The sequence below is a fragment of the Henckelia pumila genome, unplaced genomic scaffold (genome assembly GCF_033568475.1).
Source record: "Henckelia pumila isolate YLH828 unplaced genomic scaffold, ASM3356847v2 CTG_80:::fragment_1, whole genome shotgun sequence".
Lineage (NCBI taxonomy): Eukaryota > Viridiplantae > Streptophyta > Magnoliopsida > Lamiales > Gesneriaceae > Henckelia > Henckelia pumila.
In genome coordinates, this window is record NW_027331883.1 from 1,602,928 (window position 1) to 1,619,562 (window position 16,635).

Genomic DNA, 16,635 nt, shown 5'->3' on the forward strand with positions numbered 1-16,635 from the left:
AATGTTTTTTAAACAAGAAAGAATGTTAGAACGAATGTTAGAATGAATGTTGAACTAATATAATATATTAATAGGGTATTTTGCGAATAAGAGTAAAAAATGGAAACACAAGTAATCATTACGTTGGAAAATGTGCAAATGAATCTTTTTGTAAAAATCGTAAATAAAAATAGCATAACCCCTTCTCCATTTGTAATATTTGTTTTATATCTGTCTATCTATATATATATATATATATATACGGATTAAAAAATTAAATTTTTATTATACTAGCTAAATTTTTAATTGTATTCTTATGTAAGGCGTTTTATGTAAATATTTCTATTTCTATTAGTTAATTAATTATTTATTTATAATATTTCCAAATTATAAAAGGATATATTAGAAAAATAATAGAAGAAAAATGGCTAAATATGGTACATATCAATGTATTTGAACTTTGAAGCAAACAAAAAAACATGATATATATAATTGAAATGAAATGCGTGTCAATTATGTTTTTAAAAGTTAATAACAAGTTTTTGCTCAAAAAAAAATTAATAAAATATTTTTAAAAATAACCGACCATCGCTTGAAAGTTTTATCTAGTAGTGTCGGCAAGTTTGCATAAATTCAAAGTAAATAACTAAATAAAGTGTTGTAATATTTTATTATAATTTTTTTAATTAATATTACCTGTACGATATATAGTATTTGATCCAACATCACAATAAATACAAAATAATCATTTAAATATTGTCCGGTTTGGATTTTTTGCAGCTCGATGCCGAAGCTACCTCAAAAGGTCACTAATTATAGCGAATGTGTCATTTTCTCATGCTTTTTAATTTTTTTTATAATTTGGTTAATAACTACGCTATATGATGAGTTTGGATACAACTTTTGTAGTTTTGTAAAATAATTAAATAACTCCAACATTTTAAAGTGTTGTTATTTAAAAGAAAAAGGAAATAACAGTGTTGTTTTGGATAAATGTTGAAAGATATTTTTGTTTTTATTTTAAAATAAAAATAGAAACATAAGTTAAAAGCTAAAAGGAACAGCTTCTAAGAAAATCATTTTTAATTGTTTTTTTTAAACAACTTTTGTTACCAATTCTGAATTTTTTCATTGATTCGGCCAAACACACTCATAACATCTATATCATATTCATGTATAAAACTTGAGCCACTTATAATAACTGTTTTGATCAATCAATGTCAAACCAAATCAAATTACACATTGATCCTATGAAAACAATAAATCATTTCTATTGATAAAAAAAATAAAGATGTCGAAATCAAAACCACACTCTCTCTATTATTTGATAGAACCCACTATTATTGTCAATTTAAATTAATCGCAATTATCAAAATAGTTCCGCTCTATATATTTATTTATTTTATTATTTTCGCCACTTTTCACTTACTTACGTTTTATTTATTATATTACATATGTATCGTGTGATTATCGATCGATCGCTAGTTTATTTAATCGGCTAACCGACAGCCCAAGATCAGCTAGTATACAACGAAAATATACACGTCAATAAGATATTGGTGTCTGCCTGAAAATGATCTTCTTTGTAAATCGTTTTCACTTTAAATAATGCGATGGGACTCATTTGGCGTGGCATTACTCTCTACAACTTTGGATTTATTTTTTTTAAAAAAAAACATAGGATTTCATCAATAACTTTGGTATGTTACAAACTGGTTGACGTCTTCTCCTGTATTTAAATTAATCCCCATGTATTTTCAAAACGCTCAATTTTTCGAAACCAAAATATACGAAAAGGGCCATAATCACAACATTTAATTAAGCTAAGTATGATGTTATGTATACTTACAAATTTGACAAAGAAGCCGTTTTTATATGTTATTATATATATAAACTTTGGAAAGATTATAAATGTCACGATATTTTGGGAAAACTGTAAATTTGGTCCTGCATGTTTTGATTTTTGGCAATTTCGTTCCTTTTTATTCGAAAATGCTTACGTGACACTGTACACGTCAGCTTCACATCAGCACTGAATTGGTGTCACGTCAGTGTCACGTCGAAAAAAAGACTAAAATTGCCAAAAAAATAAAGATAGCGAACTAAAATTGAAATCTAAATCTAAAAATATAAATGACTGAAATTGCAAAGTAACAAACATACATGACAAAAAAACAATTTTTCCTGATATTTTTTAAAAAAGTTTTTTAAGAAGCTAGATTTTTAAGTTAAGTGGAATCATGTGTTTTCTTTTTTATTCTATGTAGTCAAATGTGACTTCTTCAAAAGTATTAATATTTAAGGGTAAATTATTTTAAAATCCTCAAACTCAAACATTTTTTTCTCTTAACTTCCTACACTCAAATTTCTTTGTTTCAACTCTCTAGTGGTCCCCAAATTTGTCTTAACAAAGTGTTTAATATTTAATCCTTTGTACGTGGCATTGTTTTACCTATCGAACCAGTTCAGGCCAAGCAGAATTATCGGTTACGCAAGGTTTTCAGCCGATATACTCTGGATTAGGGTCCAACATGCTTCCGTCAGATGAATTAAATTCAAAAACCTTTTGATCATAGTGTCGTCGGGTCATACCTATCGAGTTTTACGAAATGCTTCTCACACTCCAACCACGCAGTCGCAACAGATGGTTTCTGCACAACCTCCTTCAACGACACCCAACACAGCCTTAATTCGTTTTCTACCTTAAGGCGTATGGTATATGAATTTAATTATAAAATATGAGCATGAAAGAACAAGAGACTTTTAGAAAAATTATTCAGACATAATATTATTACATAAATCAACTCCTTTGAAGAGGAGAAGACAACTTGTTTAGCTACTCATAGTAGCCTTGTTCTTGAAATACATAAAAGGAAAATTTAATACAATATAGAGATAAATATTACAACAATTTATTTGTAAGAAAACTGAAGGGAATGATCGATATCTTCAGCTTCCTTGAACGCTTGTATTTATAGCTGAGGTTCCACTCGTTTCACCGAGAAATTTCAGGGAATCTTACAGCTGTTTGTCTTATCCTTCTATGCCATTATTAATGGCATCTTTAGCTAGTGGATGAATCACCTGTTATTCACCTTGTCCTGTTATGCCATTATTGATGGCATCGTTTGTTGGTGGAGGAGTCACATGTCGTCATTTTTCTTTTGGCTCTATCCTCCTCACATGTCTTCTTTATTCTTGTCGGGGCATCTTCTGCTTTTGTAGTGGTCCCATGAAAAAACGCATCTTTGATGATCCCTGTCCACCTTTGCTTGTCTCTATAAAATCTTTTTGATCCGTTCGGGGTTTGAATGTTTTTTCGAACTCTGGCTCCTTCTGATCAGGACATTCTGGGCAGATAACCTCTGACCATCTTCCTATGTGAGCCATGTTACAAAATTTTCGGCGAGTTTCTTTAATTCCCGGCAGCTTGTTGTTCCACAAAAAGTTTCTCTTCTTTTCGAAGAGTTCTTTCGCGAAAACCGTAGTTTTTCTTGTCATTGTATTTAACATGAACGATCCATTCATAGAATTCTGGTAAAAATTTGAACGGAAATTTGACTTTGTCTATCTCGGTGAGACAGACCCAAATACCCCATGCCCTTCTGGTTGAGATTTCATTTTCTCCAAAAGTGGACACCAAGGGTATTTCTTCAGCTTTAGGATCCTTGATAAATTTATGGCTCGTCATATCAGGTCTCCTTAGCTTGCTGAAATGAGAGGGTTCGTGTGATCCTTTCCATGTTGGTTCTGAAGCTGCACTAAAGAAATATAATTCTAGCACATCTCCTCTGGACAAATGATCATTATTTGCCCATGTTTCTTGAACTGCTTCCTGGATCCATTTTGGTAACTGTGATATCTCCGGAAAGCTTGGCGACGTTGTATAAACTGAGGCCAAAGCCCAAAATTCATACCAGAGCTTTACATTCTTATGATTGACATTGTTTTTTTAGTCAAACCCTTGGATATATTCCTGCAACATCAACCCTGCAAGTGTTCGGATTGATTTCACTCCTTGTTATCAATTTCTCCCACTTTTGTTGATAAACCTGGAATTGAGAAATAATAGCTGGATTAGTATCAATCTTAGATTTACCCTTGTCAGTGTTGGGCCTAAGATTAATCTTTTCATCTTTTACCCCAGAGGCGGAGGGTTGACTTGATGAGTTATTCTCATCAATTGTTGTTTCATCCAATTCATCAAAAGCTGATGATAGATTAGCACTTGTTTCTTGGGTTTTGGAATCCTCAACCTTTTGTTCTACAACAAGTGGCTGTATTTTTTCTTCTTGTAAAACCAATAGTTTTAACATTTCCTGTTCATGAGAAACCAATGGTTTCTCTATAACCTTAACAATTGACCCTTGAATAGCAGCCCATAGTTGAGTTTGAGCTTGCATACATCCAGTAATACGATTAGATACTTTGATCTGATCAGCTTGCTGTAACCTGCCAGTCATTTCAGCATTAATGACTAACTGGTTGAACTCGGTTTGAAGCAACCCAAGGTGTTTTCTGAGATGCCTCTGCATTTTCATGATGGAATCCACGTCACTGCCTTCCATCTCTTGTTAAGAAATCTGCAATAATATTTTCATGAGATTTAATAATAACAATATCAAAAATATAATTTTGACATAATGCTTGTCATCTTAATAACCTAGCTTTCTCGGGTTTGGATTCAATCTTATTTCTTAAGAAATCTTTTATCTGGGTGTTATCAACCTTCAACGTGAATTTTTTAGCAAGTAAAAATAATGGCCATTTTTCAAAAGCCCTTTTAACTGCATAAAATTCTTTCTCGTTGATATGCCATCTGATGGCCTCAGATTCTGAAAAAAGACCGCTACAATATCTGCATGGTATTTCTCCATCCGAGGTGATCTTGGTAAGGACATCAGCCCACCATTTGTCACTGACATCCGTGAATAATGCCAGATCATCTTCATCTACGGGTATAGCCATTTTTGGGAAATTCTTACATATCTATTTTAATTGGTTTACCCTTTTAGTATGGTCATCGGTCCATATAAACCTAGCATCTTTTTTTAACAAAGGACTGAACACTTTTCTGTACATTACTAGGTTGTTTATGACCATCCCTGCAAAATTAACTACTTCTATAAAACTCTGGAGTTGTTTTACATCTTTGAGTTTATATGGAAAATTCTTTACTTTTCCACAATATGGGGTTGTAGAATTATTCCAGTTTCATCAATCTCAATACCAAGAAATTCAATTTTCCTTGTTGATATGATTGCTTTCTTTTCAGATAAACGAGTCCTTCTTCTTTACAAATTTTAGAGAAAATCTCTAAGTGTTTAACAAGTTCGTCTATATTTTTTGATGCTATAAGAATATCATCAATATAAACAAACATAAAGTTGAAATAATCTTTAAAAAGATTATCCATATTTCTTTGAAATATTTGGGGTGCATTGGCCAATCCCATAGGCATAACTTCCCAAATATAGTGTCCTTATGGAGTAGAGAAGGCTGTGAATTTCTTACTGCCTTCTTCCATTCGAATCTGGTAAAATCCAGACTTACAATTAAATTTTGAGAATACTCTAGCATTTCGTACACAGCTAATTAGATGTTCTCTTCTAAGTATGAAATACCCATCAAACTCCAGGATTTTATTAATACCTTGGTAGTTAATAACTAACCTGGGTTTTTCTTTTTTTATTTCACCATGATTTTTGACCAGAAAACCTGGGCTGCTATATGGTGAAACTCCTTATTTGATTAGACCAAGGTCCAAATGTTCCTTGATAATCATTCTCATATCTCTTTGATCTGTTATGTTCACCGGGATAGGCTTATATAGTTATATCTGACGAATTCATACTATTTTCCTTCCTTTAGAGTAAGGCTGGCTTTGAGCTGATTTCTATCCCACCATGCCAAAGGATGCTCATTATAACTTTCTTTGAGCTTCTTTTTGACATCTTCAAGGGATACCTTATTTTCTAACTCTATATCTCTGTGATTTAGAGTTACCTTGAGAAGCTCCATATCATCTGTTTGGAGTTCTTGTTCTGTTGTTATTTTTAACATGGTTTCTCCAAACCTTCTTGGATCTTTCATTTTTTGGTGAAAAAGTTGTCCTTTATCACCACGCTGGCTGCGAAATATTATCGGTAATTGTCGATAAAAAGCAACCTTGAGTCTTTGAACAATAATTTTATAATCATAATTTGTAGTGAACATAAGTCTTCTTAACTCATTGTCTTGTGTGTACTTCTTAAACATTTGTAAGAAGTTATTTTCTAGCAGGATATCAGCTCATGTATCATGGAAATAGATTGGTGGTGTCTTTACCTTGTACCAAGGTGTTTAACCTGCTCCTCCCCCAAGGATTTCTGCTTGTTTTATTACTTTACAAAGAATTAAAATTCTGAGAGAGAAATCTCGTCCAGCAATTTTTGGCAAGTCCTCTTCACATTCTTCAGGAAAGACTCCTTTTTTTGCTGTACAAATTTCTGCTCCCGAGTCAATATAAGCTGCAAAGTATTTAGCCTTATATTGTTTGTATAACATCCCAATTGGAATGTAGATGGAGAAATGACTTGTTGTCATTTTACTTAAAGGGATTACTAAATGGTCCTGCCATTTTTAGTAAACTATATTGTAACTCAGTAATCCGATTAAGACTATTTAGTCTTAATACTTCTAAGGCCTCAGTAGGTAGAGTATTGTAACTCTTTTCTACTTCTTCAATGCGTTTTAGTAAATCATGCTCATGATTTACTAATCTCAAAAGTTGCTTCTTTCTCTGTTTGTGAACGGAGTTCTCGAATTTGATTAAGGGTTGTCCCTTATTCGATTCTCTTGGTTTTCCATCTCGTAGAATTATTATTGAATCCTCAAAGTCTTTTCTTTTATCATGAACTCTATTCCCTTTTCAAGGCGTTTCCATGGTTTATGATCCTCCAGGAACTCTAGACCAAGAATGAGCTGATCCACTTCTTTTCCTGGAATTTCCCAGATTTGAACTTCCAATTCTCCAATATTTATCACTCCTTGGTAAGTTCCTTTTTCCCGTTGTTCCAAATAGTAAATCGAGTTACTAGGGAACTGGTTCCAATGACTTGTAATTTCGAATATTATTTTCACTTCTTTCCATCATTCTAGAGATCTAAGTTTTCCTATTATAGAAAACTTTTTTTCTTCTGGTGGAATTTTTTGAATAGGAGATTTGTCTCATCTCTTACTTGTCATTCGGTTTCCTTAGAAAGATAATCTTCGAGGTTCTATTTTAAGATCTTTATATAGAACTGGTTTGTTTTGAATTTGGATGTCTGTTTCCTGAATTAAAGGAAACTCGATTCTTTCCTGGTATATTGCTTGAGCAACTTTCCCAAAGATCTCTGGAATTTCAATGAACTCATTTCTAATAAATAATTCAGAATTATTCATTTTCAGATTCTTCTTGGCTAAACAACATATCTTCTTCGTATATGCTTTCATCTGAGGGGATATCCTCAAATTGATATATTTGGACTAGATCTTGAAAGAAGACCGCATCATCCATATCCGGCGTTGCTTCAAAGAGTTTAACTTATTTTTTCTAATTTTCTGGGCAGTTTGTAGATATATGTCCTCTAGCTCCACATGTCCAGCAGTTGCAATCTTTGAAACTTTCACTTGCTCTTGTACGAGTTCTTCTGAAAGTTATTCTGAAAGTTATTCTAAATGGTGTTTTTTCCCTACTTTGTGATGAGCCTGTTGCTGGGGATGTTCTTGTAGGTCCACTTCTTCTACCCGATCTATAGGATCTGGCCTTTTGTTTGGACCAAAATGTTATTGGTTTCCAAGAACTTTTCATTCTTTTATTATAGGGATTATTTCTAAATTTCTTCCTTTTAAATCCATGTGATCTGTTTCCAATGATCGTTGGAAGATCATTTTCTTTACAACATAAAGGTGTACGTTTATTTATACCCCTTATTTTCTTGTAGTTCTTCTGCAATGCTGCCATATGGCACCATTCTGCCAATTTTTATTTCAAAAAGGAGGCGCGTCTTACCAATGTATCAAGATTACCTGGAACGTATTCTTTAATCAGCATTTCTCTCAAGGGACTTGACATTTTTGCGAAAAATAGCTGAATAGCTACATTTTCCTCGACTCCTGAATTCCATCTATATTTAGTGAATAACATAATGTATTCATCAACTAAACAGATATCATGTAACTCGAGGCTATACAGAGTTTGATTATATCTTCTCTTTTTCTCTGTATCTTGATTATTGAAATAGTCTACCCCTATGAATTGTGCTTTAAATAGGGTGGTCATTCTTCCTCCAATCTCGCCGAGGGATTCTCCTGCTAAGATTGATTTATTAGTTTCTGGCATAGTCATCTCCCAAGCGATCTTGACAGATCCCATTAGACTCATTTCTAGAAGTTTAATAAATCATTCTTTATTGAGATCTAATGTTCCTGCTGCTATTCTCATAGTTGATGTCCAGTCATCTATGAGATCTTCTCTGTTTTTGAAGTCCAGAACATCAAGGTTTAACATAACCCCATAAGGATGTATCGGGTCTAAAACAGTTTTTCCATAAGGAGTTTGATGTAGTGATATCTTACTCCTTCTTGATCTGGTTCCTGCTGGATGTGAATTTTCTCCAACATGGAACTCACTATGTGGTTCTTCTGTTTTAACCACATATCTTGGGGGATTCCCTATGGGTTGTTCACCTTCAGGGGAATTTATTTTTAGATCTACTACTTTGAGATTCGCAAAAAACTCCGCAAGATCTTGTAGATCCTCGAGATTTAATCTTTCTAAAGTAGTCATCAGATAGTGTTTTTCTCTGATACTGCTTTTATAAGATTAATCATTATTTCATCATCAGTTAAAGGTTTTTGAACCACTTTGGTTTTACCTTTCTGATGTAACAAAGGTTCGGTACCAAACGAAAGTGGTAACCTTCCTCCTGTATTTCCTTTTCTAGAACCAGAAGTGTGTTCTAGATTTATGATTTTATTTTGAAGATCCTTTAGAGTTCCAAGAATTTCTTCTTGTTTCTTAATGATTTTATCAATTTGTCGAGGTATTTCATACAGCTGCTTGCTGTAATATTGTACCGTCTTTTGAATTTCTCTAAGATCTCCGGAGAGTTTAGAGGAATCTGGGGTAATCTCTAAAAATTGAGAGTTAGAAATCACCTTTCTTTATCCCTTCAAAATTGAGAGCATTAATCACAACATGTTGTAAGTAATCTATTGTGAATAGATTAACTTGTTTATAGGATTTCATATAAATAAAATCATCTTGATTCAAACCTTCGTTTGAAGTCATCTTTTGTAAAAATCTTCTCCTCAACAAAGAAAAGTATAATTAACGAATAATATAAAGTCTGAATAATTAACCTAAGGCTTTGATACCATTTTTGTAGATTTTTCAAGTACCGTAATTGAGCACAATCATTGCATACATAAATGCATAAATTGGGTACAAGAATTAAACATTGGATTTGACCAAGTTTGGTGATCCTAGAGAGTTTTAAGAAAGAATTTTTATTGTAGGGATTTATAAAAAAGTTAGGTTTGGGTTTAGAAACTTATTCACAATTCACTCAATATTTAATACTTCTCTATAAATATGTTTAATATATATCTACATTAATATTTCGTTTTTTCTGTTAATTTTGTGAGTCAACAGACTACAAACATTAAACCTTAATATTGTTAATTTTGTGAGTCAACAGACTACAAACATTAAACCTTAATATTAATTAGTGTATGATCTTACATTGTTATTAATACAAATTAAATACAGAAAAACGTTTTCCGAACAAAAGTAGACCTTATTCCATATTGATTACGTTCTTTATTTCTTGGAAATCGAAAAGACTTGTTTCGAAAGCAATTAAATTTCATCGGAAGACGTTTCAACATTTAGTTTAGTTGTAATTTATTTATTTATTTTCATAAACAAATAAACGTGTACTGATGATCGATCCCTTTATATATATTTTTTTACACCAAAAGAAGCACTTATTTTATGGGATCGAGTTATGTACTTTACAAAATTCACTCTTATCATACAACAATACGAATGCAACATGGAAATTTTTTTTGAATAAGTCTATATATCTCGCAAGGATTTAATATTTTCGATTCTAAATTTCTAATTGGTCCGATGTGTTAATCTGCTAATTAGCTAATCAAATAATTACACATCTTGCTTCTATCCAAACTCCTTTATTAGTTTCAATATTTTATCAATTTCTTTGGAAACATGTTACAAAGTGTATGTTATGATTCTATATTTTGTCTAATACTAAACTATCCACTAAACAAATTTATAGTTAATTCGAATATTCAACTCAGATTATTCTCACTAGTGTATTCATCGAAATTTGAGATGACTAAACACAATTTTTAGCAACAAAAAGATATTTTATTATTTATGTTAAAAAAAAAACCGGAAAAACAATCTAACAATATTAATTTATTTTTACTTGTTTGTGACCCTTAAATTGATCGAATCACACGCTTCACTGAAAAGCCACGTTAGGAGAGAATTTCAACACAATTTCATTTATTTATATTTATATATATAAAAAGTGTATATTCATTATTAAAATTAAAATTAAATTAAATTTATTTTACTATTTAAAGTTTATATTCATCCGCAGTAGGTACAATAAAACATCCGCACTCTCTCTCTCAAAATGGCTTCTTCTTCGACACTCTGGGATCACTCGTAAACCAGAGAAACCATGGGAAAGGCTTCGAAATGGTTCAGAGCTCTGCTGGGACTCAAGAAACCCGATCCAAACCCGAACACACACCAAATCTCGCAGCCGCCGAAGAGAAAATGGAGCTTTGCCAAGTCCCACAAGGAGAAAGGTCGCCTCAAATCACAACACGGCGTATTCACGGACGATAATGACCCCAGCCACCACGCAGTCGCCGTCGCCGCCGCCACAGCTGCTGTCGCGGAGGCTGCCGTCGCGGCCGCTCAGGCTGCGGCTGTGGTAGTCAGGCTAACCAGCGGCGGCGGGAGGAATACCTCCACTGTCCCAGTATGCAGCAGTGGCATGAGCACGGCGGCGTCCGGTGGAGAAACTGGCGCGGGCCGCATGAGCCGGAAGGATCGGGCTGCCGTTACGATTCAGTCCCATTTTCGTGCATATCTGGTTTGTTACTTATTATATACTTTTTCAAATTACATTATTTGTTCAGATAAGATACACAGTTTCTTAGTGAAAAAAGTTGTCACTTTGAGGTTGGAACTTGCATTTTTTCTTGAATCTGACACTAAACTTCTTGGGGTTTGATATTTCGAGAAAAAAATCTTTGAGCTTTAGACTTTGGTATGGTTTTTTTTTTTTTTTTATCTTTCCTAAGTTAACATGAAAATTCCTTGTGTTGAAAAATGTATGAATGGCCCATTAGCAGGGAGATAGGGTCTAAGTCTAGGTTGAAGCCGTGTGGACCTGCATGAATTAATATTAGTAGTTGCAATGGAGTTATTTAAAGCAGTATCCTCTTTGAAAATGCAGAGGCATGGCGTGTTCATGCATTTATTGATCCTCAATATTCTTTCGTATAAAATGGTTGGTTTTAGCTAATTCTTGATGGGTTTTTGCACGTATTGTTATATAGGGATGTTTTCTTTCCTCTGTTTCTATTATTGTACAAACTTGGGTAATTACTTCTAGGCAATGTAAAACAGTGGATACCCCAGTCTACTGGTCGAGGTAGGCTTTTGTCTCAGAGGATTATATTTTGTATCTTTTTTTTTTAATGAGTGATAAGCGAGAATATGTTGACAAATGGGTTCCCCAGTCCCCACTCCACTAATCATTCGAGTTTGCACATGGTTAAGGACATAGTTCTTAATGAGTTGGTTATGTTTGTTAGGTCTGAAATAGTTTCATTTAGTAGGAGAAAGGATTTCAAGCTGCCCCATTAATTTTGTTTTTGAAAATGCTTTTTTCGATTCTATGTACTTTTCATTCAAACACATTGCGAATGCAAGTTCTAGTATGCCGATACTCTGTTTTTATGGGGTTCGGGTTAGTTAAGCACCAAAAGCTGGTATCTACTGGCCCCATTTGCTTGACATACTTGGGAGAGTTTTTTTTATCGTTTTAGTTTCGTTTGAGATTTAAAGTTATCAAAGTTGTGTATGCTTTGTATCTATTACTTTGTTTGTATAAAGAGTTTTAGCTTCACTTTTTTTTGCACTTTGTATCTGATGCCTGCTTTTTAAAATGTCAGACATTGACTTTAGAAGACTTCTGAAGTGAAATCATGTTTCTTGAGGCGCCAACATCTTTCAAAATTTTTTACGGTGTTATCTTGTATGTGTGTTTTAAGTTTGGTTAAAAATGTCATCAAATGCTAATTTCTTTCCGTGCTAATTTCACTTTTTGTTCTGATAACGATGAATAATTGTTGCTTGTTACAATTAAGTCGTTTCACTTTACACTTTGCTGTGTATTATATTTCACTTTAATGTTCAGATGGTTTGATATTTTCACACATTCGTCGAACTGTAATAAAATTTCAATTTTTTCACCTTCCGTGTTGTTTGGTTCAAATCTGCTTTGTTCCTACCTGTTTGATTTTAGGAACTAGTCCAATTAACTTTTGTTGCTGAATGTGTGTATAGTCAAGAACAGCTCTTCGGGCTTTAAAAGCACTGGTCAAACTTCAAGCATTGGTGAGGGGTCACCTTGTGAGGAGGAAGACTGCAGATATTTTGCGACGGATGCAGTCACTTGTACGAGCGCAAGCCAGAGCCCGAGCTGGGCGCTTTTTGATATTTGATTCCCCATATTCAAGCCTGAAATCTTCTTCCCACTTCAATTATCACGTAAGAAAATACTCCATTTTCCCTCTTTAACTTCTAAATTTTGAATTGGTCTTTGTGGCATGGCATGACTAGGAAGTGAGAGTAGGTTAGGTTATGGACCATTTATTTTTTCACTTTCAGTAAGTGAAAACACATACTACTTTATGAGACGAGCTGTTCCATGCTTCGCCAGTGTGTAAACAGTCCATGTGAAAAGTTGCTTCAATAAATTTAGTGGTGGGAACCTACTTCCAACTCCACTGGAGTTAATGACATGTAATATTTTTTTCCCATATGGGTGATTTAAACATTAGTCATGGAAAATTTCGTAAATCTTGTCCAATTTGTGTATATAAATTTTCCCCATCTACCTTTTTGACCTTTACAAGAAATGCCTTTGTTTTTACATTACATGATGTTGTGGTGGTGTGTAACTTTTTTTGCATTTTTAGGGGCCGCCAACGCCCGAGAAAATTGAGCATGTTGTTCGGACAAGGAGTATGAAGCATGAACAATTAACTATGCTCAAGGTGAACAAAGTCAACCTCTTCTACCCTGAATTCTTACCTTCTTTCTCTCTGACAGTGCGACTGAGCATTGATTGATGTGTGCATGCAGAGAAATGGATCGAAATCCAGTGGCAATGTCTCCTTTGATGCCGAAAAGCTACCAACAACCTGCAATAGAATGGATTGTAGATTGGGTGAAAGATCATGGGAACAAGGAAATCGAACAAGAAATGGTCCCACGGACGATGAGAGAAGTGATAAGATTCTTGAAGTCGACACAGGCAGACCGCATCTCACTCCCAAGTGTAAAATAATATTCCACGCTTCTCATCCTAGCCTTGGTTCTGATCTGAATTGTCAAAGCTTTTCAACATCCAAGGACTCCACAGTGCTTCAAACAGTTGTGAGTCCAACCTCTGGTGAAGTTCAATCTTTGAGCCCTCTGCAATATGCACAAGACGTAGACGAAAGTGCTTTCTGTACTGCGGACAACAGCCCACAATTCTATTCAGCATCATCCATGGGTGGCAGCTCTAAAAGAGGAGCATTCACCCCTTCAAAGAGCGATGGCTCGAGAAGTTGTCTCAATGGTTACACCGACCACCCAAATTACATGTCCTACACTGAATCATCAAAGGCCAAGGCAAGATCTCTCAGCGCTCCAAAACAAAGACTTCAGTACGACAGGTCAGGGTCTACAAAGAGATACTCCGTACATGGATGCCAAGAAACGAGGTTGAACGCACATGGCCAGAGAGTCTCTGCACTGCATGCTAACTTCACAATTAAAGCTTATCCGGGCTCTGGTCGGTTGGACAGGCTTGGGATGCCCATCGGAGAAGATATTACTGGTTTTAGTGGTGGTCATTGGCACAGATATTAGTTGCTTTTGGATTGACATCTTTTTACGTGCTGATATATTATCTGTGGTTTATCTAGCTTTTCTTGCCTCAACATGTTGCAAGGTAGATTTGCACTTTGCAGTAGTATAATCTATCAACGCTAAGTTACATATTAAGAAACTCCCAAGCACTTTTTTTACGCAAGTGAGGAAATAGCATGTTTGTTGCATGGTAAATGCGTGTGCAGGTTAATTTTTTGGCACGTTTAACGTCTTTATTATTTTATGTACACAACTCGATAACTATGATATGCCATGGGAAGCAACTCTAATTAATCAAGTCTAGGACTTGTGGAATATCTGCAATCTAATCAGCCGAAATCGCCAATTGTATTGGAGAACTCGGATAATGTTTATTTTTTGTCGATACAGACTCATAACTTATAAAGAATCTAAAAAATGTAGCACGATCATTGTGCAAAATTAATTAATCAGCGTGATGCAACCATGAGCAATTCAGGTATTTGAAAATTGAGGGCATCTATGCAGCTTTGTCTCGTAATGTAATATAATATGCATTAAAACCAAGAAATCAAGTGTGCAAAAACCCAAATCAGCGCAAAATGGTAAGGGAAAGGAACGATGTCTGAACCAACATTACAAGACAAAAGTCATGATTATGCCATGCAAAAATCAACGCTTGCCCCCACCACCTCCTAGCTTAGGGCCACCTCTAGGTCCAGCAGCCTTTGGCACGTTACCCTTGGAGCCTTTCTGCTTGGACAAAACTTCTGCCTTCTTTGCCTTCTTTTCATCTTTGGTCTTCTTGATTCTTTCCTTAATTTCACTGCAGTATATAATACAATATTAAAAATCATGAGGGACTTTGTACTGCGCAGAGATACCACCATATTGGGGTTTGAACTTTGAACTGTTAACGTACCGTAAGGCAGCTTCACGTGCAGCATCACGGACCTCTGGCTTTTCAGTTCTTCTCTTCTGAATAACTTCCAATGTTGCACCAACAATAGATCTTGAGTAGGGTTTCTTTGTGGCTCGGCGCCTCTTCTTCACAGCTTCGGCAGCAATGTCCTGAGTATCAGTGTGGAAATAACAGCACAAGAAGATCAGCCGAGGGTCAGGAAAACAAACTGAGAGAAAGAAGATGGTCTTGTATAGAAATTACCTTCTTATGTTGTTTTCGGTAAATAGCAGTCCAATTCAGTTTTGCTGGCCTCAGTCGGTTGTGGAAATACCTCTTGCATTTTGAGTTAGCAAAGAGGAAGACCTAAACAAACCAGAGAGTAAAGTCTCAGCAGAAAGAAACATAAATGGATGATGAATATAAACCACCTTTTTCTGATCCAACCTGAGAGTCGGAGCGAATAAATCTTATGCCTCTTCCTGGATATATTTTGGCACCACTGAACCGACAAAGCTCTGTCCTGATGACCCATGATAAACAGTAAGTTATGACCTCATAAACAACTTGAACTAAAAAATAAGCAGTGGATAACAGTAAGAGTTCCATGAATTCTTAGTAAACTAGAATGGAAATCTCAAGGCATTGAGGCCCCATAAAAAAAAAACCATTTCTGCCATCAACCTTTTCCGCAAAAAAAGCAAGGAATACACAGAGCATACGAAGATTGAGATTATGCCATCATGTACCATGGGCTGGAACTAAGTCAACACAAAGTGGTATGAGAACTGGCTCAAACCACTGACGTGGTGAGGATAATAAGACCATAATCATCATACGAACTCTTTGAAAACTAGTTAATACACTTTGAAAGCTCCAAAAGCACATGATTCTGCTAAGTACCTCACAAACCATAATAACAAATGAGTAAAATGCGATTCCAGGTTCATAAATATCTTACATTTCTATAAGTTTATGAGTATAAAAAGAAAAAATTCGACACTTTGCAGGCAAATCACATTTCAAAAATCCACTCAAACAGAATCTAATCTCCGCTCAACCTAATTTAAGCCACGTGATCCACCAATATCAATGCTTCCACGGAGCCTTGAAATTTTATTACACAAGATATTCTATGTTAAATTTCCATTACTCGAACCAAAATGGTCCACTTAAATCCTAAGACTTCATGATTAGAGCAAAGATACAAGGAAATGAAACACTGATTCTCATCGAAAACTTGAAACAACAGACACCCCCACAAAAAAAGATCTCAGAATAGCAAAAGGCTAATTAAAATTAAAACGCCAGAAAATTCCCAACACCGATAAAAACATCAGGTAAGAGGAAGCAACTTCACACACAAGAACCATAAAAGGTGAAATTTTGCATTCGATGGCGGTAGAAAGAGATCGAGAAACATACTTGAGAACCATTGTTGTCCACGGCTTGTAGAATCAGCGCGGCTTGCTACTCTGAAGAGATGCTGAAACCCTAGTTTCCCAGGAACTTATATATGGTCTCATTTCTGCGTGATACGGTGTCGTTGCATATCGGA

General features: G+C 34.8%; 2 protein-coding genes across 2 annotated transcripts; one reads left to right on the top strand and one right to left on the bottom strand.

Annotated features, from left to right (window-relative positions):
• The first annotated feature begins 10,660 nt into the window (after positions 1 to 10,660).
• LOC140873718 (protein IQ-DOMAIN 22-like) lies at positions 10,661 to 14,355 on the top strand. The gene is made up of 4 exons (XM_073276940.1): positions 10,661 to 11,141; positions 12,623 to 12,826; positions 13,258 to 13,335; positions 13,424 to 14,355. Exons 1-4 carry the CDS (start codon positions 10,722 to 10,724, stop codon positions 14,195 to 14,197), a joined length of 1,476 nt encoding a protein of 491 aa, XP_073133041.1. The 5' UTR covers positions 10,661 to 10,721; the 3' UTR covers positions 14,198 to 14,355.
• A 350-nt stretch (positions 14,356 to 14,705) lies between these two features.
• On the bottom strand, positions 14,706 to 16,581 carry LOC140873754 (large ribosomal subunit protein eL24y-like). The gene is made up of 5 exons (XM_073276993.1): positions 16,503 to 16,581; positions 15,525 to 15,600; positions 15,342 to 15,443; positions 15,099 to 15,247; positions 14,706 to 15,002 (listed from the first exon to the last, which is right to left on the bottom strand). Exons 1-5 carry the CDS (start codon positions 16,511 to 16,513, stop codon positions 14,849 to 14,851), a joined length of 492 nt encoding a protein of 163 aa, XP_073133094.1. The 5' UTR covers positions 16,514 to 16,581; the 3' UTR covers positions 14,706 to 14,848.
• Positions 16,582 to 16,635: the final 54 nt, after the last annotated feature.

What these genes read in the sequence shown, in the direction of transcription:
- LOC140873754 (XM_073276993.1), bottom strand. An exon ending in ACCGAAAACAACATAAGAAG is followed by an intron (nt 15,248 to 15,341) that starts GTAATTTCTATA and finishes ACTGATACTCAG; the next exon opens with GACATTGCTGCCGAAGCTGT. An exon ending in GCACGTGAAGCTGCCTTACG is followed by an intron (nt 15,003 to 15,098) that starts GTACGTTAACAG and finishes TATATACTGCAG; the next exon opens with TGAAATTAAGGAAAGAATCA.
- LOC140873718 (XM_073276940.1), top strand. Translation starts at nt 10,722, where the DNA reads ATGGGAAAGGCTTCGAAATGGTTCAGAGCTCTGCTGGGACTCAAGAAA. An exon ending in CCCATTTTCGTGCATATCTG is followed by an intron (nt 11,142 to 12,622) that starts GTTTGTTACTTA and finishes ATGTGTGTATAG; the next exon opens with TCAAGAACAGCTCTTCGGGC. An exon ending in CTTCCCACTTCAATTATCAC is followed by an intron (nt 12,827 to 13,257) that starts GTAAGAAAATAC and finishes TTGCATTTTTAG; the next exon opens with GGGCCGCCAACGCCCGAGAA.